This window comes from Apodemus sylvaticus, chromosome 19 (assembly GCF_947179515.1).
Source record: "Apodemus sylvaticus chromosome 19, mApoSyl1.1, whole genome shotgun sequence".
Lineage (NCBI taxonomy): Eukaryota > Metazoa > Chordata > Mammalia > Rodentia > Muridae > Apodemus > Apodemus sylvaticus.
In genome coordinates this window covers 26,420,588-26,446,317 of record NC_067490.1, presented here as the reverse complement: position 1 = coordinate 26,446,317, position 25,730 = coordinate 26,420,588, and the positions used below count along the sequence as shown (strand labels likewise).

Sequence of the window (25,730 nt, the reverse complement as noted above, 5' to 3'; positions counted from 1 at the left end):
TAAAGGTCTGTGTCAGCAAGCACATGACGTGACAGCGGACTATAAATATGATGTGACAGTAAGTATGCTGGTGGCCTGGTGGCAGAGAAGAGGGGACAAATGATGCCCCAGAGATAGGCATCTGTGTTCAACAACCAGTTTTATAAAATGGACAGATTCTGGAAGTGAACTGCTTTCTCTAATTCTGCTGGTAATGCGGGACCCCCACCCCTCATCCTCTGAGTCAAAAAACAGTAGCATAAATGTGGCAATAAATCATGATAGGCATTCGGTGTCTGGCTGAAAGACAATGTGGAACGGTGGGGAGTGCGGTGAACTGGCAGGGCCATCCTGAAGTCATTGCAGCTCTATGTGGGAAATTTGAGCCCAGGACACAGGGTCTTCTCACTTCATTTATTTACATTTATCTATTTGTGTGTGTTTAAGTATGTATGTGTATATATGTCGGTATGCATGTGTGTATACATGTGTGTATATGTATCTGTGTATGCATGTATGTATATGTATGTGTGTTTGTGTGTGCATGTGTATACATATGTGTGTATGTATGTATGTGTACATGCGAGGATACATGGATATATGTTTATATGTATATATGTGTATATGCATATGTGTATGTATGTATGTGTGTGTGTTTGCATTTGTGTATAGGTATGTTTGTATGTGTATATATGTATGTGTATATGTACAGTGTACTCACATATATAAATTTAAATTAAATTTAAAAAAGAACAGGTGCACATACAGACACACACACACCTCATACACATCTGTCTAAGTTAGGGTTTCTATTTCTGTGATAAATCATCATGATCAAAACAATTGTGGAGGAAAGGGATTATAAATAATCGTGGTAAGACTGCCTTCCAGTTCCTCGTCTGGAGAAGTCAGGACAGGAACTTGAGGCAGAGACCTGGAGGTAAGAGCTGAAGGTCCTGCTCACTGACTTGCTCCCAGGTTTGCTCAGTGTGTGTTCTTACAGAGCCCAGGACCACCAGCCCAGCGTGAGATCACACACAGTCAGCTGGGCCCTCCCACCCTGATCGTCAGTCAGGAAGATGTGCCACAGGATTTCCCTCAGCACGGCCCACTGGGGAAATGTCCTTGCTTGAGCTTCCCTCTTCCAAAGTGACTCTAGCTTGTGGCATAAAGCTGGCCAGCACAGGATACGCACATGCAGAAAGAATTTAGGACTAGCCTTATGATAAAGTAGAGCTGGCTTCTCTAAGAGACTCACCGGAAGTGAGACATGCTCAACTGTTCCGGCTCTATAATGGAGGGTCCCAACTCACTGTCCCAACAGGAGCCATATGGACCGTTCTGATGGCTCAGGTTACGCCTCCAAAGATGCTGAGTCTCCACCCCACTCCCCCTTTCTCTCACGTTTGTTTCAAGATGTGTGTGTGTGTGTGTGTGAGCTGATAATTAAATGGAAAATTGGTCAGTATCACTGGCCACTAGGGAGCCTCAAAGTCAAACCAGATGATGGTGGGTGCCCACCATGGGCAGGGGAGCTGACTGTTGACGCTCCCTCATGGAAGGTGGGAAGACGAGCTGGACTTTCGCCTGAGGTTCCGTCTGCTCCTCACACCCACTTGAAGGCAGTTCTGCCATAACTGCATGTGTTCTTGGGGGTTAGGGTGAGGGTGCTGAAGCAGTATACAGGCCCAGGAAGACAAGTCAGGTGGGGGCATATACATATACATATACACATACATAGTGTGTATATTTATATAAGTATGTGTGTATATATACATATATGTATTCACATATATATATGTGTGTGGGTGTTTGTGTGTATGTGTGTGTGTTTATATATATCTTTAAAAAGGATGTGGTCTGTCATGGTGTCCGGAGCAGTGGAAGCCCATTGAGTTGAAGGTGAGAATGGACAGGAAGTGAGGCTGGACACTAAGACCTCAAGGCCTGCTCCCAGCAGGACCCATCCTCCAGTGGTGGGTGCACATCTGCAATCTTCAAACACACAGTGCCACCCACAGGGGACAAAGTGTCCAAATACTCAGGCCAATGGGGGATGTCTAACATCCAAACCAAAATGGTATAAATGCAAAGGGGATGGCAACAGGACTTGGGGGCACTGAGCGGGGCTCATGGTGTCTACAGAGGAAGAGTGGCTGAGGCCTGTCCTCCTCAAGAGGCCCTAAGTCCACTCTGAGTGTCTTTCCTTCTCAAAAGCTGTAATAACATCTCCAGCTCTGCTCCATCACAAGGCTGGACCTGGGATATTCTCTCCATCCCTCTCTCTCTGTGTGTGTGTGTGTGTGTCTGTGTGTGTGTGTGTGGATATGTTGTGCTGGTTAGTTTTATGTCAACTTGACAGAGGAGAGGCATTTGGGAAGAGGGGGTCTTAAGTGAGGAAATACAAACACACACACACACACACAGACACACACACACACAGACACACTAGATTAGCCTGAGGGCTAACCTCTGGTACATTCTCTTGATGGACAGTTGATGGGGGATCACCACGACCACCTTAGACATCCAGTATGAGATAGTGGGCTGTGACTGATGACAAGGACGGGGATGTGACATCTAAGACACCCGCAGCCTCTCAACATCAGGGGTGCTGGTATCAAGGCCATTCCATTCACATGCATCCACCTAGACTCTGGGGGACACACTTATCCGCATGGCTTCCATGACTGCCTCAGACTAAAGACCAACCAACAAAGCGGCATGTTACACGTTTGTACTGTTTTTAATGCTCAAAAGCTCTGTACAAAAACAAAAGACAAAAACAGAAAACCATAAAGATTCCTCACAACACCCCTGTGAGGTAGGTAGGCAAGTATTATTCTCCAATTTTACAAACAGGGAAACTGAGGCAGAGGGGTACAGTGATCTGCCACTGGTTCCAGCATATCTCCAAGTCAGTGTCAACCACAAAACTGTGAAGGGTCTCTCTGGCCTCCAACTCCTTGGGTAGACTTTTTCTGAACAGAGCTGACTTGCACAAAACAGACACCAGCAAACCTGAGAAGCTGTGGACAGACATACAGCAGCTTGCAAAAGAATTCAGCTAAGAGGGTCTCCACTTCCCCAGGCTGGAAACAACTTTGACATCTTCAAATAGCACAGCTAACAGCTGACATCCTCCATGAAGGACGGGCACCCAGAGATTCATCGCTCTCCTTCAAGAAGTTAAGACAGGTAGCCAGGCTCCGGGACTCAGGAGTTCAACCACTAGTTGTGGCAAACTTCAGTCCCAGCTGAGACTCACCAAGCACAGCCCTCTCTGCCCCTCTTCCCACTGTGTGAACAAAGCTCGCCCCTCAGTGTCATCTCAGTGTGACCCAGCGAAAGCAGCCCAGAGATCCTGGCAGGGGGCAGCCTGGATTCTAGGGCCTGACAAGCCACCAGGTCCTGTGTCCACAGAGTCTCTCCCAAGAGTCACCTCGATCCTGTTAACAGGCTTCCAACCCACCAAGAGGCTCTTCACCATCTCAATGGCCTCTGTGAGTTCTTTCCCCACACTGGGAGGGCCTCCCTGATGTTTCCAACTCCCTGGGCTCATCTGACAGCTTAGGGGAGGAACTGGGGAAAGACGGTAGGAGAGAAGGGGAGTCATCCCCCCAGTCTTCGAGGCCTGCAACACTCGAGAGCCAGAAGGAGCTGGGCAGAGCTGCCTCAACACAGACCTGCCCGGCTCGCCATCCTCCTCAGGTAGCTGCTTGGGCTGAAAGGCAGAGGCAGAGGCAGGAGCAAGCCAGTCAGAGGAAGGAAGTGAAAATGCAAACATGGCCAGCCTGTTGCCTGCCCAGGCAGTCTGATGACCAACGGTGAAGAGGGGACAGAGGTGGTGACTGGCTGCTTGGGGAGTGAGCTCCCTGAAGGTTGTTTGCCAGCTGGTCTGTGAGGTACACGCACTGGGCCTTACGAGAAGACATTACACACCCCAAGGATTGACAGAAAATGGCAGTGCTGTCTATATATTCAATGTATATATTGGTAGGATTACCAAAAAAACCCTCTTTCCGAAAGCTCTCAGCCCCTCAAGTCTCACCAGGAAGCTGGCAAGTGTCCATCAGAAGCAATGAGACCCTCAGGTCCCCCCTCCCCAGCCTGCCTAGCAAGAGCAAGGGGGCCTACAGGAAGTCCCCAAGGTCGCAGGGCTCCGGGTCTCGACTTTGCTCCTGCCATCGGTAGCGGAGCCGTGACAGGGGCTGGTCATCCATGCTCTCCAGCTCGGGGAAGCCCAGCTGGTTGAGGATCTCGTAGATGCCAGCTCTGGTTGCCACCTGGACAGGGCAGAGATGTGGCAGAGCGTCAGAGGTGGAGGTGTCATCGGGCCTACTGTCCCCAAGCCACCCTCCCCCCTTGCTAAGCTCGGAGGCATTTGGGGGAGTCTGGGGCCAGAAATGTCCTCAGGCAAGCTCTGCAGTTTCCACGAACCTGCATGTCCATCTACAACCACCATGGTCCACGGTCCCTACAGGCCTCGCTCCTGGATCTGCATGGAGCATGCTGTGCAGATATATGAGGCACTGGGCATGCCTGGGAGACCTTGGCGGCACTGGCCTGGCCAATCCAGCAAACCACAGTTGGGCAGGGAGGCTATGGAGGCAGTATGGACTCCAGAGCTGACAGCCCTTCCTTTTGGCTGAGAAGTCACCCAAGTAGTCTGGCTTTATCTGACATGGAGCTGGGAGCCAAGTGGGCTGGACCTTGGCCCCATGTCCCAACCATCCCCAACACCTTACTGCGAACAATTCCACCTGTCCAATGAGATGATATTGTCCTTGCTGTTCCAGGCATGCTCACCCCTACCTCTGTCTGTCCCAGGAAACAGACTGAGGACCCCTGAGTTAGAGTAACACTCCTGCCTAAGTGAGCACCTCTGCCCTTGATCTCCATCCACATCTAGTCCTAGAAGTACCTAGAGGAGAGAACAAATGTGCCCTCAGGTCCATAATCTAAGAACTCAAGCAGAAATTGTCCTTGTCCCCAGGCTGGGTATGTAGCTGTTAGTAGTGTGCTTGCCTGGCAAGTATATTGGCCTTGGGGTTGAACCCCAGTAAACATAGGAAACAACCGGGCATGGCATTAAGTCCCAGGAATGCCTATAATCCCAGGAAGGTAGAAGCAGGAAGATCAGAAGCCATCCTCTGTGACATAGTGAGTTTGAGGCCAGTTTGGGTTACATGAGATCTTCCCACCTACATTCCATCCCTGGGCTCAAAGAGGAAGCCAAGCCTGGACCTGCTCATCAGGGGGATCTCAACAGAGCCCTCGTCAGATCTTCTGACTGAGCGCTGACCCTCAAGCACGAAGATTCACTTCACGCGCTTCCCCACACGGACACCCAAGACCAGCACCAAGGTGCAGCCTCGGCCGCCTGCTTCCCCGCCTCGCTGGTCCTGCTCCCTGCAGTTCTGAACACACCTCCATCCAGTTCTGAGCCCCTGAACCTGTCCTCTACCCACTGCGGCTGAGTCCTCTCGCTCCATCCCCCCACCCACTCACATCCTGTTAGCTAAATGTGGACCTGAAACCATATTACAACAGCCAATGGACGGTGAGGTTAGCGGGCCAGCCTCCTGACTGAGGGGTAATGACAGGCTACTTTCCTGGGAGGAACCGACCTCTCTCTTGACCGGCAGACGCCAGGATCGATTGGAATATCAAGCATAGAAGGATCACAGAAGTCCCAAGAATGGAGGAAGAATAAACAGTTTCCAGGACAATTGTTAAGTCCCCGGACCTCTACACAGACCCCTCTTGCCAGCTCTGGCATAGGCACTACACACATGTCAAAGACTTGTCACTGCTTTCCCACGGGACAATAACTCCTCTGATACTATTCTACTGCTTAGAAGGCTTCCGGCCTCATCCATATCCAAAGTCATAGTTGGAAGAACATAGGATCAGGACAAACAACCTTGTCCTTGGACTTCATAGGAAACACATGGGAGTTGAATAGAATAACGGACCAAAGTGTCCAGGTGATAGGCAGTGCTGGCCATGAGACACACAGAGCAAGCTCTGAGAAGATGCCCGTTTCACCCCTTTGTCTCCCTCCCCCATCATTCATGTACTCAGCTGCCACACATATCAGCTCTCTACCTAGTGAGACACTAGGCAAGGGACACAATAGCTGAGTGGGAGCCAATCCCCTAGGAAAGTAGGGGATTCCATATGGGAGCCTGTCACCTGGGACTTAAAGAGCATACTCAGGCACCAGGGGGAAAGATACAGCTGGCCTTACGAGCTCACCACCCCCAGGCCTGTTAGTCTGTCTCAGCAGCTTTTCTGACCTCCTGCATCCAGGTGCTGAAAGGCCTCTGCCAGGAGCTGGCCTTCTCCAGGCGAAGGTAGGCGTTAAAGAGGATCAGGTAGATGTAGCGCTCCAGGTATTGCAGGCTCCGCAGGTGCAACCTCTGAGCCTCCTGTGTCTCTTTGGTGGCCTTTGCCTGAAGGACAAGGAGGATGGTGTCATCAAGGAGAAACATTCTTTAGCACAGACATGCTCACTCACAGCCTGAGCACCCAAGCAGAGTGATTTCACTGGCAGGGCCTGGAGTGTTGCCCGGACACAGAGGAGACCCATGGGGCCCACCAGTTCCTAGGAATGTGGGGGTCTCAAATCCACTTCCTACTGAGAAGAAAGTCCTCTACTTCCTCTCTGAAGACCATGCTGCTCCAAAGCCAGGCTGTCTGCTAGGAGCATCTGAGGTATATGGGTGAGATGCTCATCTCACGGTCCCCTAGGAAGGACCCTGATGCCAATTCCTGACAACACAGTCCCCAGTCTCCCAGGACTGCATCCTCTCTCCCAGTAGCCCCAGCATTCCTGCAGAGGCAGATGAGGCTTTGATCATGGCCCAGCAGGGAACAATGGCATAGAGCTCTCGATTGAGGAGACCGCCTTACAACCTGCTCCTCAGCCCAGCTCCTTTCTGACTGAAAAGGGAGAAAGCCCATCTTGGTAACTGACCCCACCTGCCCTCAATCTGACTCCCTTGCCTGTTTCTCCACAGTCCTGGATCTGGGGTGGCAGGGATGGACACTCAGACCTTAGAGATTCCACCTGAGTTTGGGGACAGATAAGAGAGAGGACAAGGCCTGGGTGGAGTGGGGACGTCTGACTTTAGAGAGCTCTCCCAGGCATCTTCTCTGGAAATGCTACCATCTCAGGTCACATGACAGAAAACAGGAGGTGGCAGAGCTGATAAACGGGGATCTCCCTAGGGAAGACGGGAGTCCGGCTAGGCAGTGAGAGTGTGCACACACTCGGGGCAGCAACAAGGACAGTGACAAATGTAGGAGGGAGCTGTGCCCTGCTGTCCTGGGAGGAAGGAGAATGTCCCAGTGCCCCCTTAAAATGCAAGTGCCCGGGCTCAACCGCGATCAGTCAGTGAGGGTCTCAGAGGGTTGGGGAGTGGGCGGGTGAGGACCCGGGACTCCTCAGAGCCAAAATCGGGCACATGGGATGCAGCATTGGAAGTCATTGAAGGACTGGTAGCGTGGGCAGACTCTTAGAACAGGAACACATGGAGGGAGACCCGTGTGCAAGAGAAAGGGGGACTTTAAAGGGAAATGCTTGCAAGGTTCTCCTGGGCAGGGTAACATGCCAGGGGCACTCAAACGCGAACCCCAGAGGGAGGTCACCCAGACCTGAACTATCCTACCTCACCACCCTCAGGCCTCCACCCAGACCCACCACACCTCTCTGATCCAGAAACAGTGTGACACGGGGTGGGGGGAGTCCTTCGAGTGAAGGCACTATCTGTGGAAGGGCACAGTGAGCCCCCAGGGACCAGAGAGAGCTGTTCTCCCCACAGCTGGGTTGCAGACGGAAGCCCTTGCAGGAACACACATGGCGCTGGCCTACATACTCGGAAAACTCCAGGGTCGCCCCACCCCAGATGTGACATGGCCCAGCGCCCTAAAACTCACAGTTGGAGAAAATCTACACAGCACTAATTCGGTTTTTGAGGCAACATGAGGGGTGCAGACAATAGACTGTACCATACGGAGCTTGGGGACAGGGACAGAGCTCTGTCTCCATGGAAGACAGCCAGACTCACAAGCTGGCTCCGGTTCTGCCATTAGCCACTCAGCCACCAATTTTGAGGGATCCAGTAAGAAGGCACCTATGAGCCACACTGTCCCAAGTACTGACTAGACAGATTGGAAACCACCACCATGAGAGCTACCCACCCTGCCCTCTGGAAGGCTCTAGTAACTACAGAGCAAAGTGACCTAGGAGGAGAAGTAAGTAAGAGAGAGTCAGGGTGAGGAAGAAGAGGAAGAGAACTCCCGGGGAGGAAGAGAACTCCCAGAGGTGGGCTGGGGTCAGGAGGAAGGTGTGTCCTCTGGGTGGGAAGGGGGGTATCTTGGACAGTTGGATTAGAAACAGGAACTCAGCCAGGCAGTGATGGCCCACGCCTGTAATCCCAGCACTCTGGGAGGCAGAGGCAGAGGCAGGCAGATTTCTGAGTTCGAGGCCAGCCTGGTCTACAGAGTGGGTTCCAGGAGAGCCAGTGCTACACAGAGAAATCCTGTCTCGAAAAAACGAAATCCAAAAAACCAAAAAGAAGCAGGAGGAGGAGGAGGAGGAGGAGGTGGTGGAGAAGAAGGAGGAGGTGGAGAAGAAGGAGGAGGAGGAGGTGGAGAAAAAGGAGGAGGAGGAGGAGGAGGAGGAGGAGGAGGAGGAGGAGGGGGAGGAGGAGGAGGAGAAACAGGAAGACAGGCTGCTCAGTTTTGATTGTTGTGGACTTCACACAAGGTGGAAATCATCTGGAAAAGGAGCCTCAACAAGGAATTATCTAGATCAGGTTGGCCTGTGATCGTGCCCATGAAGAAATCTCTTTGTTGGGGAATCTCGCCTTGAATGTTAGCAGCACCATATCACAGGCTAGGTCCTGGGGAGGACAGCCAGGGGAGCACTGCCAGGTATTTATCCAGTGCTCCCTCTGCTCTTGACTGTGGGAGGGACGGTACCTGTTGCTTTGAAGTCCTGCAGCCTCAAGTCCCGGAAGTGGTAGAGTGTGTCCTGGAACCCTGCACCATTAGTCACTGTCTCCCTTAAGTGCCTTTGTTGGGTGTCTTGTCATAGAAGTAGGAAGAGCAGCTGAGACATGGGCTCAGAGCTTAGAAGCCAAGACAAGAGGGTGCTACAGACAACGGGCAGAGCAGCTGCCCGCGGGGGTATTCAAGGACTGTGTACTCTCAAGAAATAGCATTGTGCTCAAAAAAAAAAAATCAATTTTGCTTAGAAACTAGGCAGCGGGGCTGGAGAGACGGCTCAGAGGTTCAAAGCACTGACTGCTCTTCCAGAGGTCCCAAGTTCAATTCCCAGCAACCACCGTGGTGGCTCACAACCATCTGTAATGGAATGCTATGCCCTCTTCTGGTGTATCTGAAGACAGCTAGATACTGTACTGTCTTCATATTCATAAAATACTCATATACATAAAATAAATAAATTTTTTTTTGATTTTGCTTTTTTTTTCAAGACAGGGTTTCTCTGTAGAGCCCTGGCTGTCCTGGAACTCACTCTGTACACCAGGCTGGCCTCGAACTCAGAAATCCGCCTGCCTCTGCCTCTGCCTCCCAGAGTGCTGGGATTACAGGTGTGCGCCACCACCGCCCGGCTAAATAAAATATTTTTTAAAAAAGGAACTAGGCATCAGATTAAAAATCAGAAAAAATATGTATAAAAACAATATAAAAAGGTTTTAATATATTTAAAATATATATTAATATATAAATATATCCTTATGTTGTTAGATAAAATATAGACAAGTATGTAAAAAATATATATTTTAAAACATATAAAATATATATTAATATATGAATATAAAAAATTATGTTATATATTCTATATATTACATATATAGTATATACAATATAAATATAAACACAATATACATTTATATATTCATCTTAATGTATATTATCTGTTAAAGTATTTTTAATATTTTATGCAATATGTTAATATTGATAAAGTATATAACATATAAACATATACAATGTATTAAAGTATATGTAATATAAAAAAGGCCACATAGTAGGCACTTGGCCAACACAGTGAGGTCCTGCTGTCTCCCCAGATGGTGAGCTGGTCTGACTGTGTGGCTGACTGTACGGATCAGGTAGCCCCAAGCCTCAGCCTGCCTCTCCTCTCCTGTCTCCTTCCCGGCCCTGGAGTGTTTTCAGAAGGACGGAGTCACCCAGTACTCCTCGGAAAATCCGCTTAAAACTGCTTCCACCGAGGTTCAGGAGAGGTGGCCAGCTGTCACCTGGCTACAGCCACAGCACACCAGCACCGTCCCAAGACACCAGCAAGGACGATGAGGTCTGAGGCCCATCCGGTGGGAGACGGAAGGAGCCTTTCAAGGGTAGAATTATCTCTAAATTCAGACACTGTGTGAGGATTACGCCCGACACCCCCAGAGGTTCCCACAGGCACATCCTGCCTCTGGCCACAGGGCTGTGATTTGAGACAATGGCCCATCTGCCTGTCACAATCCACTTTCCTTAAAAGCATCCCATGCTGGCACAGTTCCGGGAGGGGGCACCTGGCCACCTCCTGTACATAAAAATAGCCAAGCTGTTTCTAAGCGGAGCAACAGGGCAGGCTGTCATTAGCTGCTGTAAGCTGGACAAAGGCTTTCTGGACCCTTGGGACTGAAACCTGAAATAGAAGGAGCCCCAGGAGACGCCAGAGCTGTGGGGCCGCAGGCTTCTCAGGCCTCTGGCCTGTCTGGCATGGGCTTAGGTCTTGCTCTGTCAGTGTGTCTGGAGGCTCTCTGCTGAGCCCCCAGGAATAAACTTGACGCTGAGCGTCTGTGCCCCCACACACTGCACCTCCTCTGTCCGAATGGCCTTCCTCTCCACCTGGCCACAGTCTGCTTGTCCCTCCAGGCTCAGGACAAGCCCCACGTGCCACACCCGCCCTGGGCATCTACACCACGCAACCTCCCCTCCCCTGAGAGTCTCCTCTGCTCTCAAGTCAGGGCCTTTTCATGAAAGCAGACTTTGTGAGTGCTTCCCTGTGGTGGGCCGGGCCTTCTTCAAACAGCTATGAGGTCTGGGGTGGGCGGAGGCAGGAGCTGACATTAGTTATCTGCCTCTCCGTCCTCCACCCCAAGAGGTCTGCATTAGAGCGTGGGGTACAGTGGGCATTTTGCTACCCTGTGAGCACCTCTCCCAGCCAGTGCCCTCCTGAGGCAGTTTCCGGTTAGCTTAGAGAATCCAGACTCTAGAAAAATGCTGGGAGGCTCCCCCACCCCAACCCCACCCTCACCCATGCTTTCATACAAGTGTCTGCATGACACCCCAGTGGTTATCTCAGGTACCCCAAAATTCATCACCCACGCCCTAACAGTTTTCTGAGAGCGCCACCCCAACCTGCTAGACCCGTAAGCATGCCATTCGAGGGACAACCGCCATCTTCAAGCTGTGGGAGCTACACTCTGGCTCTGCATTCACTTGTCCCTTCCTGAGTCACACTGCAATCAGGAAATCCTGCTGGCACCCCTTCATCATGTTTGCAGAGGCTCCCTTCCCTCAGCAAGTGCTCCCAGGCACCCCATGCAGTCCCTGCCAGGCCCCCTCCGTGCCCCGGGCCCTTTAGAAGCACGTCTCGTCCTGGAGTCCCAGTGGACTAAGCGAGAGTGGATGGCAAGCAGGCAGATTTTCCTTTTTATGCGAATGTTTACTCCACCTGCTGCTAACCACCGCCCACTCGCTACATAAGGCACGGCTGAGCCCTGCCCTGTCTGGCAGGGTCCTGGGAGCTGGGCTGCAGAAATGCGCCTATGCAATAAACAGGCGCCCCACCTCCCAGTGCCAGCTGCTCCCCAGAGAGGCAGGTCTCGGCGAGATGATACCAGGGCCAGGGGATGGTGGAATTGATCCTGTGACCCTTCTAAGTCTAGTGACTCTCTGCGCCCCAGGACCATTTATGTTATGCCACGCCTAACAAGGCAGCCATGCACAGCGTGGGCATGCGTGACTATGTACAGAAGCCAGAGGACAACACAGGGAGTCTGTCATCTCCTTCCACCATGGAGGCCCAGGGCATCACACTCAACATACCAGTCTTGGCGGGAAGTCACACACACACACACACACACACACACACAGAGAGAGAGAGAGAGAGAGAGAGAGAGAGAGAGAGAGAGAGACAGAGAGACAGAGAGAGACAGAGAGACAGAGAGAGAGAGAGAGAGAGAGAAAATAGACAAAGCCTCATAGTTGCCCTGGAAAATAGAGAGGCATGGCTGGGCTGGGCCTCTAAGGCCAAGCAACTGAGGTAAATTAAGGCAGCCATGGATCAGACTGCCCCAGAAGGACTCCCACTTGGCTTACACCACACAGCACCCATGACAGTGGAATCAAGTGCCCTCAGCCACCACCATAAACACACTGGCTTTTTTTTTTTCATTTTTAAGCCTGCCCTGAGAACAGACAGGTACCAAAAAGTGACGCTCCCAAGTCCTTTTCGTGGTCCTGATCGATCAGTCTTGAGGTGCGCATTCAATAAACTATTCTTGCTTAGCTGAGCTCAGTGTTAGCCTATGTGGGTGCAGGAAGTGTGGCCCACTGGTCAGCTCTGCCTCAAGCCCTTTTAGACACAAGAGTTCATCTTGACCTTTAACTTGATGAGTCCTACATAAAGCTTTGTGGAATCTGTAACTCCTGTTCCAGGGGATCTGACACCCTCACCCAGACATACATGCAGGAAAACAGCACTGTACACAAAATGAGTAATGTATATTATGTGTTATTTATATATTATTTTTACTTAAAAGAATAGATATAGATATAGATATATTTTAAGGAACTTGTCCTAGGGGCTGGGGAAATGGCAGGAATGAGCAGGAACTTGCACACAAGTGTGAGGTCCCAAGTTTGAATGCCCAGCCCCTTCAGAAAGCCAGATAGAGTAGCTCTTCCTGTAATTCCAGCATTCCTACAGAAAGATGGAGAGGTGAGACAGGAGAAGGTCTTGAAGCTCAGGACAAATCTAGGCAAAAAAAGACCCCATCTCAATACAAGGTGGGAGCCGGGCAGTGGTGACACATGCCTATAATCCCAGCACTTGGGAGGCAGAGGCCGGCGGATTTCTGAGTTCAAGGCCAGCCTGGTCTACAGAGTGAGTTCCAGGACAGCCAGGGCTACACAGAGAAACCCTGTCTCGAAAAACCAAAACAAAACAAAACAAAAAATTGAGAGAAGCCAGAAAAGCGGCTTGGCCAGTAACACCGTTTGCTGTAAAGTCAAGTGGTCCAAGTTCAAACACTGCATCCCACTTAAAGGAGGGGGGAGAGAGCCTCTGACCCCCACATGCTCTCTGTGACACGCATGCGCTCCCATCATGCACACACTAACATAAAAATTACCTTTAGAAATAAAAATACACACACACACACACACACACACACACCTAATTTACTGAACATCAGTGAGGCCCTAGGTTCAATGGAAAAGTGATGGGGCAGAATTTACCCTAACTTAGCTCACTGTCGCCACCTGGTGGCCGCACTGGTGAGTAACTGCATTCAGCTTCTGATCTTCTGCATGGACCCTGGGATGGGGCTCTGGAATTCCATCTCATGCAGTCAGCACCAGCTTGGTCTCAGAAATGTGAGGGGTCGGGAAGTGGGAACGGGCTCCGCATCCTCCATTAAACACTCCACCGTGAAGCACCCAGGAGCTACGCCCCCCCCCCCCCTGCAAATATAGCTCGGTTCCCCCTCCCCTACCACCTCATCCTCCAGGAGTAAAGCCAGCTACCCATCCAATCTCACTTCTGGTGACAACACTGCCACCACGTGGCCTTCTGTGCCTTGCTTGAACCTTTAGCCCTCCTGGCCTTTGCCTGTGTGGCCCTGAGACCACAGCAACTCCTTCTGGGGCTGACTGAGCCCAACCTCTAGCTTCTCCCTGCAGACCCGGCCTCCCACACTTCCTCTCTGTCCTCACAACGCACATCCAGGATCAGGAACTGAGGGCCTGTGAGCTTTGGAGTTGGGATGGAGAGAAGGAGCCTCTACCACGGCCTGGCCCACGTCCTCTGGAGCAGGTCTAAGCCCTGCCTGAGACTCCAGCAACCAGAACCCAGAGGCCTCAGCTCTCACAGATTCCAAATTGTGACAGCGCACGTGTGCTGGCTAGTTGTATGCCACCTTGTCTCAAGCCGGTGTCACTTCAGAAGAGAGACCTCAAGTGAGAAAACGCCCCACTAGGTAGGCCTGTGGGCAAGCCTGTGGTACATTTTTCAGATGGATGATTATTGTGGAAGGGCCCAGTCTACTGTGCATGGTGACACCCCTGAAGAGGTGGCCCTGAGTTGTTATCAGAGAGCAGGCCGAGCAAGCCTCGAGAAGCAAGCCAGGGAGCAGCAGCCTCCATGGCCTCTGAATCAGCTCCTGCCTTCAGGGTCCTGCCTTGAAGTTGCTTCCCTGACTTCCCTGGATGGTGGACTACAGGCTGGAGGATGAGATAACCCTTTCCTCCCCAAGTTGCTTTTGGTCATGGTGTTTCAGCAGAGCAGTAGAAACACTAAGACAGTGCGAGACTCAAAGGTACATGGAGATGGGATGCTACTCACAGGGACATTGTGTCATCCAATGTGTGCCAAGTCCATTTAGGAAGTTCCGGACCCATCATCTCCTCCCCACGCAGGGCAGACTCTAGTGACACATCATCTCCTCCCCACGCAGGGCAGACTCTAGTCAGAACTTTCTCCAGTCTTATCCCACATGCCTGCCTCCAAACAGGGCCTCCCCTCTGAGCCAGTCAGGATCTGACCCCAAGACCCCAAGCCAAGGCTGTTCTGGGTCGTTCTGCGCATGTGTCCCCAGCTGGAGACTGAACAAGTTGCCCATGATACCGTGTTCTCTTATAAGCCACAGAGAAGGCGCTGCCCCGACAATCACCCAGCCGGGGCACACACGGACGCTCTCCATGCTGTGCAGCGCACCTACTCTGCCAGGCTGAGAAACAGGGCTCGTTGCTTCCACGACCTAAACAATTCCCACAACCCCGAGGCCCAAAGCTGCAAACTCCACCTCCTGCCCTGCACTGGAGAGGCAGACACGGGAACACTGGAGACCTGGGCAGACTCAGCGGCACCTTCTTTCTAAAGAGCTGCAAGCCCCAGACTCATATGTTAAATCTGAACTGTTCTAGATGCCTTATTTTTACAATTTAATAACTTATTAAAAAAATAACTTTGACTGGGTGGGGGTAGCACATGCCTTTAGTTCCAGTACTCACGAGGCAGAGGCAAGTGGATTTCTGTGAGTTTGAGGCTACAAAGTGAGTTCTGTGAGTTCTGTGGTCTACAAAGCAAGTTCCAGGACAGCCAAGAATACACAGAAATAACCTGTCTCAAAAAAACCAAACCAAAAAATAGATAGATAGGCAGACAGACAGACAGACTGACAGACACACTGACAGATGGACAGATAAAATAACTTTGGAGGGCTGGTAATATTGCTTGGTGGATAAGGGTGACTGCCATCAAGGCTGACCACCCAAACCGTTCCCCCCAGAATCCACATGCTCGAATTTAGGAACCAGCTCCCACGAGTTGTCCCTGCCCCCGACGCTAAAGCCGTATAAACACAGATAAGTAAATATATGTAACATAAAATAATATTTACCCAAGCAAACAAACAACTCGATGGGGACCAGCCCCAGCCACCAAACACTGTAGACAAGCGCATCACACAGCACTGACTTTAACCCCTGGTGACTGTCAGCCACAATGCCATGCCCCTGATTCTGCTCAGCCACTGGGACCCCAGGATCGCACACTAGAATTGTATCCCATGATTCCTCTGTACTTGGCCCCTCCCACAGCAGGTGTCTAATCTGTACAACATCCCCGAGGTGGGCGTGGTTTGGGATGCTGCCCTTTGTTCCCAGGTCCCTGTGTCTTTCTAAGAGGTGAGGCCAAAACAAAAAGCAGAGAAACGAACAAAAGGTCCAAACACCTTAGGAAGGGCCCACAGGCCCTGCTGCCCCTGCGAGCCTGAATCACCAGCCTCCCCTACCCGCACTCCCCCGATGTGAACCACAGCCCATCCTGCGGAGCTGGGGGCCCAGGGCCAGCGCTCGCCTGTCGGTAGGTGGAGATGATGATCTCCCGAAGGTGGTAGTGCATTGGTGTCATGGTCTCGCTGACGGTGTCCAGCGCCGCATCCACCTCCTTCTTCACGTGGTGGCCATCGGGGAGCAGCTGTACCACCTTCATCACCACCTGGGGTCAGAGGAGGGGTGAGTGGACAGAAAGCCAAGGGGGACCTCAGCCTGAGCCCTCCTGCCCACGTCGGGGCAGTAAGGGGCTATGGTGACGCCCAGGAGACACATCCACAGGCTCCCACAACAAAGGGCACGCATGGTGCTAAAGGGAGAACCAGGGAGACAATAGGAGAGCAGGGGAGGTGATGGGGGAGCCAGGGAGGTGATGCGGGAACCGGGGAGGTGATGGGGGAGCCGGGGAGGTGATGGAGGAGCCAGGGAGGTGATGGGGGAGCCGGGGAGGTGATGGGGGAGCCGGGAGGTGATGGGGGAGCCGGGGAGGTGATGGGGGAGCCGGGGAGGTGATGGGGGAGCCAGGAAGGTGATGAGGGAGCCGGGGAGGTGATGGGGGAGCCGGGGAGGTGATGGGGGAGCCGGGGAGGTGATGGGGAGCCGGGAGGTGATGGGGAGCCGGGGAGGTGATGGGGAGCCGGGGAGGTGATGGGGGAGCCGGGAGGTGATGGGGGAGCCGGGGAGGTGATGGGGAGCCGGGAGGTGATGGGGAGCCGGGGAGGTGATGGGGAGCCGGGGAGGTGATGGGGGATCCGGGGAGGTGATGGGGGAGCCGGGAGGTGATGGGGAGCCGGGAGGTGATGGGGAGCCGGGGAGGTGATGGGGAGCCGGGGAGGTGATGGGGAGCCAGCGGAGGATGCCAGTAAACCACAGGAAGGTCTGAAATGCGCCGAGGATGTTCAAAGCTCAGGCGAGGCCCCTCACACAGATCCATCTTACTCTATTTCCTTACTGCCGGACAAACTTTTCACCGACCCAGCCAGCTCACTGCCCCGCAGAAGAGGATCTTACACGCTCCAGGCAGCCCTCCAACTCCCTACGTGGTCCAGAGGGACCCTGAACTCCTTATCCCCCTGCCTGTCTCAACCAAATGCTGGGTATGAGCCACCACTCCCGCTCAGAGGATTTGACGCTGGGCTGGAGCCCAGGACTCTGTGTCCATAGCCCTTCATTTCCTCTGCTTTGGTTTTTTTTTTTTTTTCTTCCTTATCTACTGCAGTGGTCAGGACCCAAGCCAGGGCCTTGAACAGCCAGGCACACACTCCACCTCTGAGCTACATTTATTGTTTTATTTGTTTGTTTGTTTGTTTGAAACAAGGTATCACTGTGTAGCCCCTTATTTATTTATTTATTTGAAATGAGGTATTACTGTGTAGTTCCTTATTTGTTTGTTTGTTTGTTTGTTTGAAACTAAGTATTACTGTGTAGCCCTATGTAGCCTAAAACTTAAAATATAGACCAGGTTGGCCTAGAATTTGATTCCTGTTAGCATATTTTCGTCATATTAAGTAAAGAAAAAAAAGGGGGGTAGAGATGAATATCAACCATGAGAGGAAAAGGGGTGTTGAAAGGGGACCACATCCAGGGGCCCAGAGGCACCAGGTGATTGACAGCCTTGACCTCTCTCAGAGGTCAGGGCAGCAGGAGTGCCAGGAGGGCAAGCGGCAAGCCTGTGACACAGGGAGCAGAAAGTGACTGTGAGGCCAGCCCCTGCTCAGCTCTAGGCCAAGTGTGCAGAGAGGTGTCACCCATCTGAGATGTCACGTGACTCGTGGCAGGTACCAGAGGCAGAGGACAGGTCTGAACACTAATGGCTGCCCAGCCAGGGCCCCTGCGCTGAAGCAGGGAGTCAGACAGAGCAGAGGAGCTTACAGTCCTCTATGGAGCGCCAACCACGGCTGAACCTCAAGCAGCTAAGAGGCAGTTCCCGACCACACCAAGATGGCCTGGCCAGGTAGGGAGGGGTCCAGACCCTATCCATGTGGCAGAGGCTTAAGAGTCAAGTTGTTTTGAGCCACAGTCCACCCACCTGGGAAGAGGACAGACAGCCTCACCCCACCAAGCTGCCAGCAGGACCCAAGAATTCTGACCAGGGGCGGGGTGGGGAGGGGGAGGGGCATACCCACCTGAAACTCGCCCTTGGTGAATTTGGCATCCGGCACACTCACTAGCTCCTCCTCACCCACCTCGGGACAGCCCTGAGGGATGACAGAGCTGAGGTGGAGCCTCTCCCTACTGTACACATACTCCCCACTCACCCACACACACACCCAGAAACCCTGCTGAGGGTCTGCCCAGACTGATGGAAGAGGGTCCCCTACATGACATCAGACATGACCTCTGCCCTTTCACATTCACCACAGCCAGAACCCGCCCCTGCCAGGGATGACCTCTGACCTCACGCACAAGGCCCCACCTACCCCAATGTGCCAGCAGGCCAGCACGGCCACCACCATGGCCGTTGTGGTCCGGCCCTGGCCGTTGAGGCAGCTGAAGACAAAGCCTGTGCCTGGGTCCTTGGAGAGAGCAGCTCGCATGGCCTCAAGCAGCCGCTCAAAGTCCTGGGGTGACAAGACCACAGTTCGAGTCCAGGGGTGTCCAGACTCACAGTGGGGACCTCCATCGAAATGGTAACCCCAGATTTCTGTCCCCTCATGACTCATCATTCACATAACATAGTTCATGTGCACACACAGCTCACTGGGTTACATACAAGACCATGCATGTATGAACAGCTGTGTTCAGTATACACCCATAACTGTCTACATCCCAGGCGTATAAGGAGACACAACACACGTCTGACACTCAGTATGCCAATGCTCATGCACATCCAAGTTTTCCAGTCTGGTGCTGTGTCTCTGCCTGAGCAGCCACCAGGGGGCAGCCCTCCACTGGCTATGAGCCCTGACAACCATCACAGCCACGCCTCAGACCACAAATGCAAGGCACACACAGCCCACAGATACACCAACAAGTCCCTGAAAGGCAAACCACAGAGACGGCTGCGAATACACCTCTGTCACAGACCGACAGCTGCCACGTGAACAGCACCTCAGTCACACAGGGTTTCTCTGTGATCGTCCCCCTCCGTGCATGTAACATTCACATGCAGCACACACACACACACACACACACAGACACACACACACACACACACAAGACAGATGCTATGAACCCCCATGGGAACAACAGCCCACAGCACCGCGGCACCGTGTGTCATATATTTCTCCAACAGCCGTATGAGCACATGCCCTTCCCTGTGACATATGGTGCACATGCCTGCAACATATGACAGGCAGACTGGCCCCACAACAGAAAGCACGTGAAGGTAGGATACACAGTGAACAGGCCCCTGTGCTAGCACATAAGCACACATACAGAGAAAGGATGGGAACATGTTTCTGAGGCCTCATATGGACCCCATGACACAATCCCCTGGCCCCACTGTGGAGAAGAGCTGCTTTTCCCAGGTCAGAGAAGAGACAGAGAGATCTGGGCCCAGAGACCTGGCCCCTCACCTCCTCCCGAGGGGCGCAGAAGTCCGGCACGGGAATGCGGCAGTAGGTAAGGCCAAGGCTGGCCCCCTGGTGCTGGCTGAAGACCTCCTGTGTGGTCAGGCACTTCTGGAACCTGGGGGTGGCAGGGCTCTTGGTGATGAGGACAGGGACGCTCAGGTGGGCCTTCAGCTGGGCCTCCAGAGCCTGGACAAGAGAGAGACAGAGGGCAGAGGACACCGAGACAGGCCTGAGAGTCAGGAGCCTGATGGAGCCATGGGCCAGAGCTCAAGAGCCCGCAGCCTCAGTCAGAACCACAGCGCAGAGGCAGAAAGGCCACGGGAGAATGGGGACATGGGGACCCGGGAACAGTAGTCCTGTGACAGTCCTGCTAAGCCTCAGCTCCGCCATCATACAACGGGAACACAGCCCCCCACCCCCGCCCCTCTCTCTCCATTCCCCCCTAAGTGCCTCTGCTGCAGACCGTGCAAAAGTCCTTACCTCCAGCTGCTCGGGGGCCAGCGCGGGTCCCGGGGGCCACAGGCTGTGCATGTGACCATCACACTCCAACACAACCTCCTCCCTCAGGTTGATCCAGACCACCTGGCGCAGCTTCCTCTTGGCGTCAGACAGGTAGGCCAGGATGTTGCCTAGGGCCTGGGGGGACAAGGGGCCATCAGGGTCACGGCTCTCCTTGCCCCGTCCCCTCTTTTGAACCCTGGGGCCTGAAAGCGGGCACCTTGGCACTGGGCTGGGCGGTGCCATAAATAGGCATGCGTGGTACACGCCGGAAGTTGGCTACGTCCATCTCTCTGATGGTGCTGAGAGCATCCAGGGAAACCAGGTCATCTGCTTCCTGTAGGGAGGAGGACACACAATCAGAAGCCCACGGTCACCTGCCATAGTCGGTGGTGGGCACCATATCCAACGGGGTCTCAGAGGGAAGTGTGGGATCGGGCTGGCAGAGAAACGGTGTCCTACTGGGTACAGGGTATATATGGCGGGACCCTGCAGCCTCACCGACGCCCTGGCAAGGACGTGGTGGTGCACGGCCTCCAGAGAGGCTCCAGCTCAGATGTCCTAAGGTCCAGTCTGACTGTGTCAAAGCTCTGGGCTTTGAGACTGAGGAAAAGGTACCAGGACAGCAGCCAGAGCCTGGGACATTGTGCCCACAGGAGAAGCCTGCCACACCCTCCCCTACCTACTGCCCTCCCCCCCCTCCCGACCCCGGCAACACCTCCCCAGCACTACAGAAATCAAGAATTCCCTGTTGCCAGTGGCCAGCCAACCCGGCCCACTCCACAGATACTCAGCTACTCACCAGGGAGCCCTTGGCGATGAGGTCCCCGGGAACCAAGGGCCCCACCGAATTCAGCGCCACCAGCAGACGATACAGCTCAGGATGGGTGCACAGCCATCGACTGAAACTGAGGGCAAAGGCCAGGGGGTGCTGCAGCCCGAGGCCGAGAGAGACGGGGCATTGAGGAGTGTGGGGCCACCCTGAGCCCTCCCTGCCTAGCCCTGTACAGAAGGGAGCCCTGAAAGGTAGCATTGGGACTCAGGGGAGAACGAGTAGGAGATGGAGGAGCAGGATGTTTTTTGCCCTGACTGAGATACTGAGCCCAGGCCTGGGTTGGGGTTGTGGCAGAGCGGAAATGGGGGCGGGGCAGAAACAACAGGCACCTGGACCTGTTCTTGGCCCTCCCAGCCTTTCTCAGCAACCAACACACACACACACACACACACACACACAGTCTCCCTCTATTCCCTGCCCCGTGGGGTGCCAGTGGCTGGGGTAGCCCTCCCTCAGCCCCACCTGTTCATGCAGATAGTAGTTAAATAGGATCAGATAGAAGTACAGCTCCAGACTCCACAGCGCCCTCTGCTGGACAGCATGCTGACTGCCACACTCCTGAGGACAGGGAGGGGGAAGGGAGAAATGGGTGTTAGACATGGGGCTGCCCCCTAGCTGTGTCTAGAAGAGTGGAGACTCCCAGAAGGCACGCCCTCCAGCTCCAAGACAGTTCTGCCAGGCTGGAAGTTCTTCCATGTTCTATCCCCTTTGCAGTAACTCATGAGTAATATGGAACCCTGTGGTGACCACACAGGGCATGCGTGGCTCTCAGACAGATGCTGCCTCTCCAGTTCCGAGTCCTGGGACAGGGACAGCGTGAGAAGAAAACAGGACAACTACCTCATTATGTTCCATTTCCTCTGTGTTGAATTTTTACTTTCTTGAAGCAGGGTTTCTCTGTGTAGCCCTGGCTGTCCTGGAACTAGCTCTGTAGACCAGGATGGCCTTGAACTCAGAGATCTGCCTGCCTCTCTGTATCTCTAGTATCTTAATCTAGGGATTAAAAGTGTGTGGGAACACCACCTGGTTCCTTTCCCTTTCTTGAGGGTGGCCCTCCTTTAAGATCCAGGAACACAGATACACAGACACACAGACACACACACACACACACACACACACATACACACAAATATACACATACACACACATCATACACACACATATACACAAACATACACACATATACACACAGATACATACACACCCATCATATATACACATACACACAACATATACCCACACATATATACATACACACATACAGACACATATACATACGCATAAACATACATACATACATACATACACATACACACAGATACATACACACATACACACAGAGACACATACACATATACACAGAGACACACACATACACACACATCATATGCACACACACCCACAATATATATATGCACAACATATACACACACATATACACACATATACATATATACATATACACATCATATGCAGACATACATGCAACATATACACAATATACACACATAAACATACATACACACACAGAGATATACACACAGACACACACACACACTAACACACACCTCTGTGTTGCCATATCAGCCTGACAGCTCTGCCAGCAACACATGAGACAACCACAAGATGGTGCCAGAGAAACAAAGATTCAGCATGAGCCCTGGGCACTGCTCTGGTGGCCTCTGACCCCTGGTCTAGACTAGGGGATAACCCTGCCCCTGGATGACCCCGCTGCAGATGCAAGAGAGGATTCCAGATAAGGCGAGATGAAGTGTCTCCAGACAGACGCCATGACAGTACAGGGTCCTGAAGCAGCTCATGCGTCAACAACTGGGGCCTGTCTGGTGACAGCAGCAGGTGACACTCAGCCCTCTTCTCAGTGTCCCAAGCATCTTCCCTCACTTGACCCCCACCAGCCCTACAGCTACTTATCATCGAGTGTCCCACTTCACAAACAGGGCAATGCAGGCAATCCACACAGCAGAAGTCCTCGTCTCCGTAAGGGACACTATCAGACGGTGACCAGGCAGCTGGGTCAGGACTCCAAGTCTGACTCGCCAGGCCCAGGCAGGTTGACCTGGCCACGGGTTAAAGTGACAAAGACATCAAAAACTCTTCTCAATGACAAACTCCAGGAATTCACTCTAACACTAGAAGTGCGATGGCTACACAAGAATCACAATGGCTGAGGAGAAGCCCGCGTGCTCAGGCAGCTGCCAGCACCAGGTGGCATCACATTGCCTGTCGCTGGTTTCTGATTTCCCACGGTGTAATGCAGCTCTCAAGGACTTGTTTTATGTAAGTGTTAAACTGAAGGTGGTCAGGGCTTTGAGTCTCACACACACCACACACCACACACCACACACCACACACCACACACAAACACTGTCAGCACCGGCTTCTCCACAGAGCTCAAGACAGGAGCTGCGAGCCAGCACAATCTTCTTCCTGAAGCTGTGCAATGGAGCAAGTCTGCCCTTCCCGTGGAAACTCCAGAAGATTCCCTCGCAGGAAGAGCTCCTGTGTGAATCCTGGGAGGCCCCCAGAGATCTCTGAATTAAAGGCTGTGTCCTGGGGTGACACTGTCGGAAGGTGACAGGTTCCTTAAGAGGCAGGGCCAAGCAGGGAACTCTTGGATCACTGGAGATGTGTTCTAAACTGCAGGATGCCGGCTGCCTCTTCCTGTCTTTTGGTCCTCTGTCCACTCCATGAGAAGTGCCATCCCAAAACATGTGCCCGCAGTAATATGCTGACCCCACCGGCGCTTCCAATGGAGGATTGGGGTGGGAACAGGACTCTCTACTCCTTCCCTCAATCCCTCTCTCCCTCCCTCCCTCCCTATCCTTTCTCTCCTTGCTGACCTCAAACACAGCAAGCAGCCCAGGCTACCCTGGAAGCCAGAGTCCCCCAGACTCAGTAGCTGTGTGGGGTTTATAAGCCTGTATCACCCTGGGCTAGCCTTTGCTTTTTTTTTTTTTTTTTTTTTTTTTTTGGTACTTTTAATTTTTTTCTTTTTTTCGATCTATTTTTTATTTACATTTCAAATGATTTCCCCTTTTCTAGACCCTCACTCCCCGTAAGTCCCATCAGACCCCTTCCCTCCCCCTGTTTTCCCACCCAACTGGTCCCACTTCCCTGTTCTGGTTTTGCCCTATACTACTTCACTGAGTCTTTCCAGAACAAGGGGCCACTCCTCCATTCTTCTTGTACCTCATTTGATGTGTGGATTATGTTTTGGGTATTCCAGTTTTCTAGGTTAATAACCACTTATTAGTGAGTGCATACCATGATTCATCTTTTGAGTCTGGGTTACCTTACTTAGTATGATGTTCTCCAGCTCCATCCATTTGCCTAAGAATTTCATGAATTCATTGTTTCTAATGGCTGAATAGTACTCCATTGTGTATATATACCACATTTTTTGCATCCACTCTTCTGTTGAGGGATACCTGGGTTCTTTCCAGCTTCTGGCAATTATAAATAGGGCTGCTAGGAACATAGTGGAACATGTATCCTTATTACATGCTGGGGAATTAATTCTGGGTATATGCCCAGGAGTGGTATAGCAGGATCTTCTGGAAGTGAGGTGACCAGTTTTCGGAGGACCCGCCAGACTGATTTCCAGAGTGGTTATACCAATTTGCAACCCCACTAGCAGTGGAGGAGTGTTCCTCTTTCTCCACATCCTCGCCAACATCTGCTGTCTCCTGAATTTTTAATCTTAGCCATTCTGACTGGTGTAAGGTGAAATCTCAGGGTTGTTTTGATTTGCATTTCCCTAATGACTAATGAAGTTGAGCATTTTTTAAGATGCTTCTCCGCCATCCGAAGTTCTTCAGGTGAAAATTCTTTGTTTAACTTTGTACTCCATTTTTTTAATAGGGTTATTTGGTTTTCTGGAGTCTAACTTCTTGAGTTCTTTATAAATATTGGATAGTAGCCCTCTATCTGATGTAGGGTTGGTGAAGATCTTTTCCCAATTTGTTGGTTGCCGATTTGCCCTTTTGATGGTGTCCTTTGCCTTACAGAAACTTTGTAATTTTATGAGGTCCCATTTGTCAATTCTTGATCTTAGAGCATAAGCTATTGGTCTTCTGTTCAGAAACTTTCTCCCTGTACCAATGTCCTCAAGGATCTTCCCCAGTTTCTTTTCTATTAGCTTCAGAGTGTCTGGCTTTATGTGGAGGTCCTTGATCCATCTGGAGTTGAGCTTAGTACAAGGAGACAAGGATGGATCAATTCCCATTCTTCTGCGTGCTGACCTCCAGTTGAATCAGCACCATTTGTTGAAAAGGCTATGTTTTTTCCATTGGATGTTTTCCGCCCCTTTGTCGAGGATCAAGTGGCCATAGGTGTGTGGGTTCATTTCTGGATCTTCAATCCTGTTCCATTGATCTGCCTGCCTGTAACTGTACCAATACCATGCAGGTTTTGACACTATTGCTCTGTAGTATTGCTTGAGGTCAGGGATACTGATACCCCCAGAATTTCTTTTATTGTTGAGAATAGTTTTAGCTATCCTGGGTTTTTTGTTATTCCAGATGAATTTGAGGATTGTTCTTTCTAACTCTGTGAAGAATTGAGTTGGGATTTTGATGGGTATTGCGTTGATTCTGTATATTGCTTTTGGCAAAATGGCCATTTGAACTATATTAATCCTGCCGATCCATGAGCATGGGAGGTTTTTCCACTTTTTGAGGTCTTCTTCCATTTCCTTCTTCATAGTCTTGAAGTTCTTGTCATACAGATCTTTCACATGTTAGGTAAGAGTCACCCCAAGGTACTTTATACTGTTTGTGGCT

The 25,730-nt window shown here is 51.9% G+C and overlaps 3 protein-coding genes and 2 pseudogenes across 5 annotated transcripts in view; 4 read left to right on the top strand and 1 right to left on the bottom strand.

Annotated features, from left to right (window-relative positions):
* The window catches only part of LOC127669882 (perforin-1), a 205,019-nt gene that overhangs the window by 51,515 nt on the left and 127,774 nt on the right, over nt 1-25,730 (top strand). The window contains exon 4 of one of the 2 annotated variants that reach the window (XR_007974429.1): nt 6-260. The exons of the other annotated variant lie outside the window; for it this stretch is intronic. The gene's annotated coding sequence lies outside the window, so the exon portion shown is untranslated. Of the gene's footprint in view, nt 1-5; nt 261-25,730 lie in introns of those variants that run through there. 2 annotated transcript variants of the gene reach the window in all.
* Nucleotides 1-25,730, top strand: part of LOC127669883 (perforin-1-like) — a 205,019-nt gene that overhangs the window by 51,515 nt on the left and 127,774 nt on the right. The gene's annotated exons all lie outside the window — the stretch shown is intronic.
* LOC127669887 (perforin-1-like) overlaps nt 1-25,730 on the top strand; it is a 159,786-nt pseudogene that overhangs the window by 6,708 nt on the left and 127,348 nt on the right.
* Nucleotides 1-25,730, top strand: part of LOC127669890 (perforin-1-like) — a 160,508-nt pseudogene that overhangs the window by 51,515 nt on the left and 83,263 nt on the right.
* On the bottom strand, nt 3,779-21,482 carry LOC127669892 (paladin-like). Its single transcript, XM_052164121.1, has 10 exons — nt 21,391-21,482; nt 20,896-21,001; nt 20,314-20,430; nt 20,076-20,231; nt 19,599-19,781; nt 18,501-18,641; nt 18,207-18,278; nt 16,106-16,246; nt 6,282-6,437; nt 3,779-4,265 (listed from the first exon to the last, which is right to left on the bottom strand). The coding sequence occupies exons 1-10, from the start codon at nt 21,396-21,398 to the stop codon at nt 4,113-4,115; spliced, it is 1,233 nt and encodes a 410-aa protein (XP_052020081.1). The 5' UTR covers nt 21,399-21,482; the 3' UTR covers nt 3,779-4,112.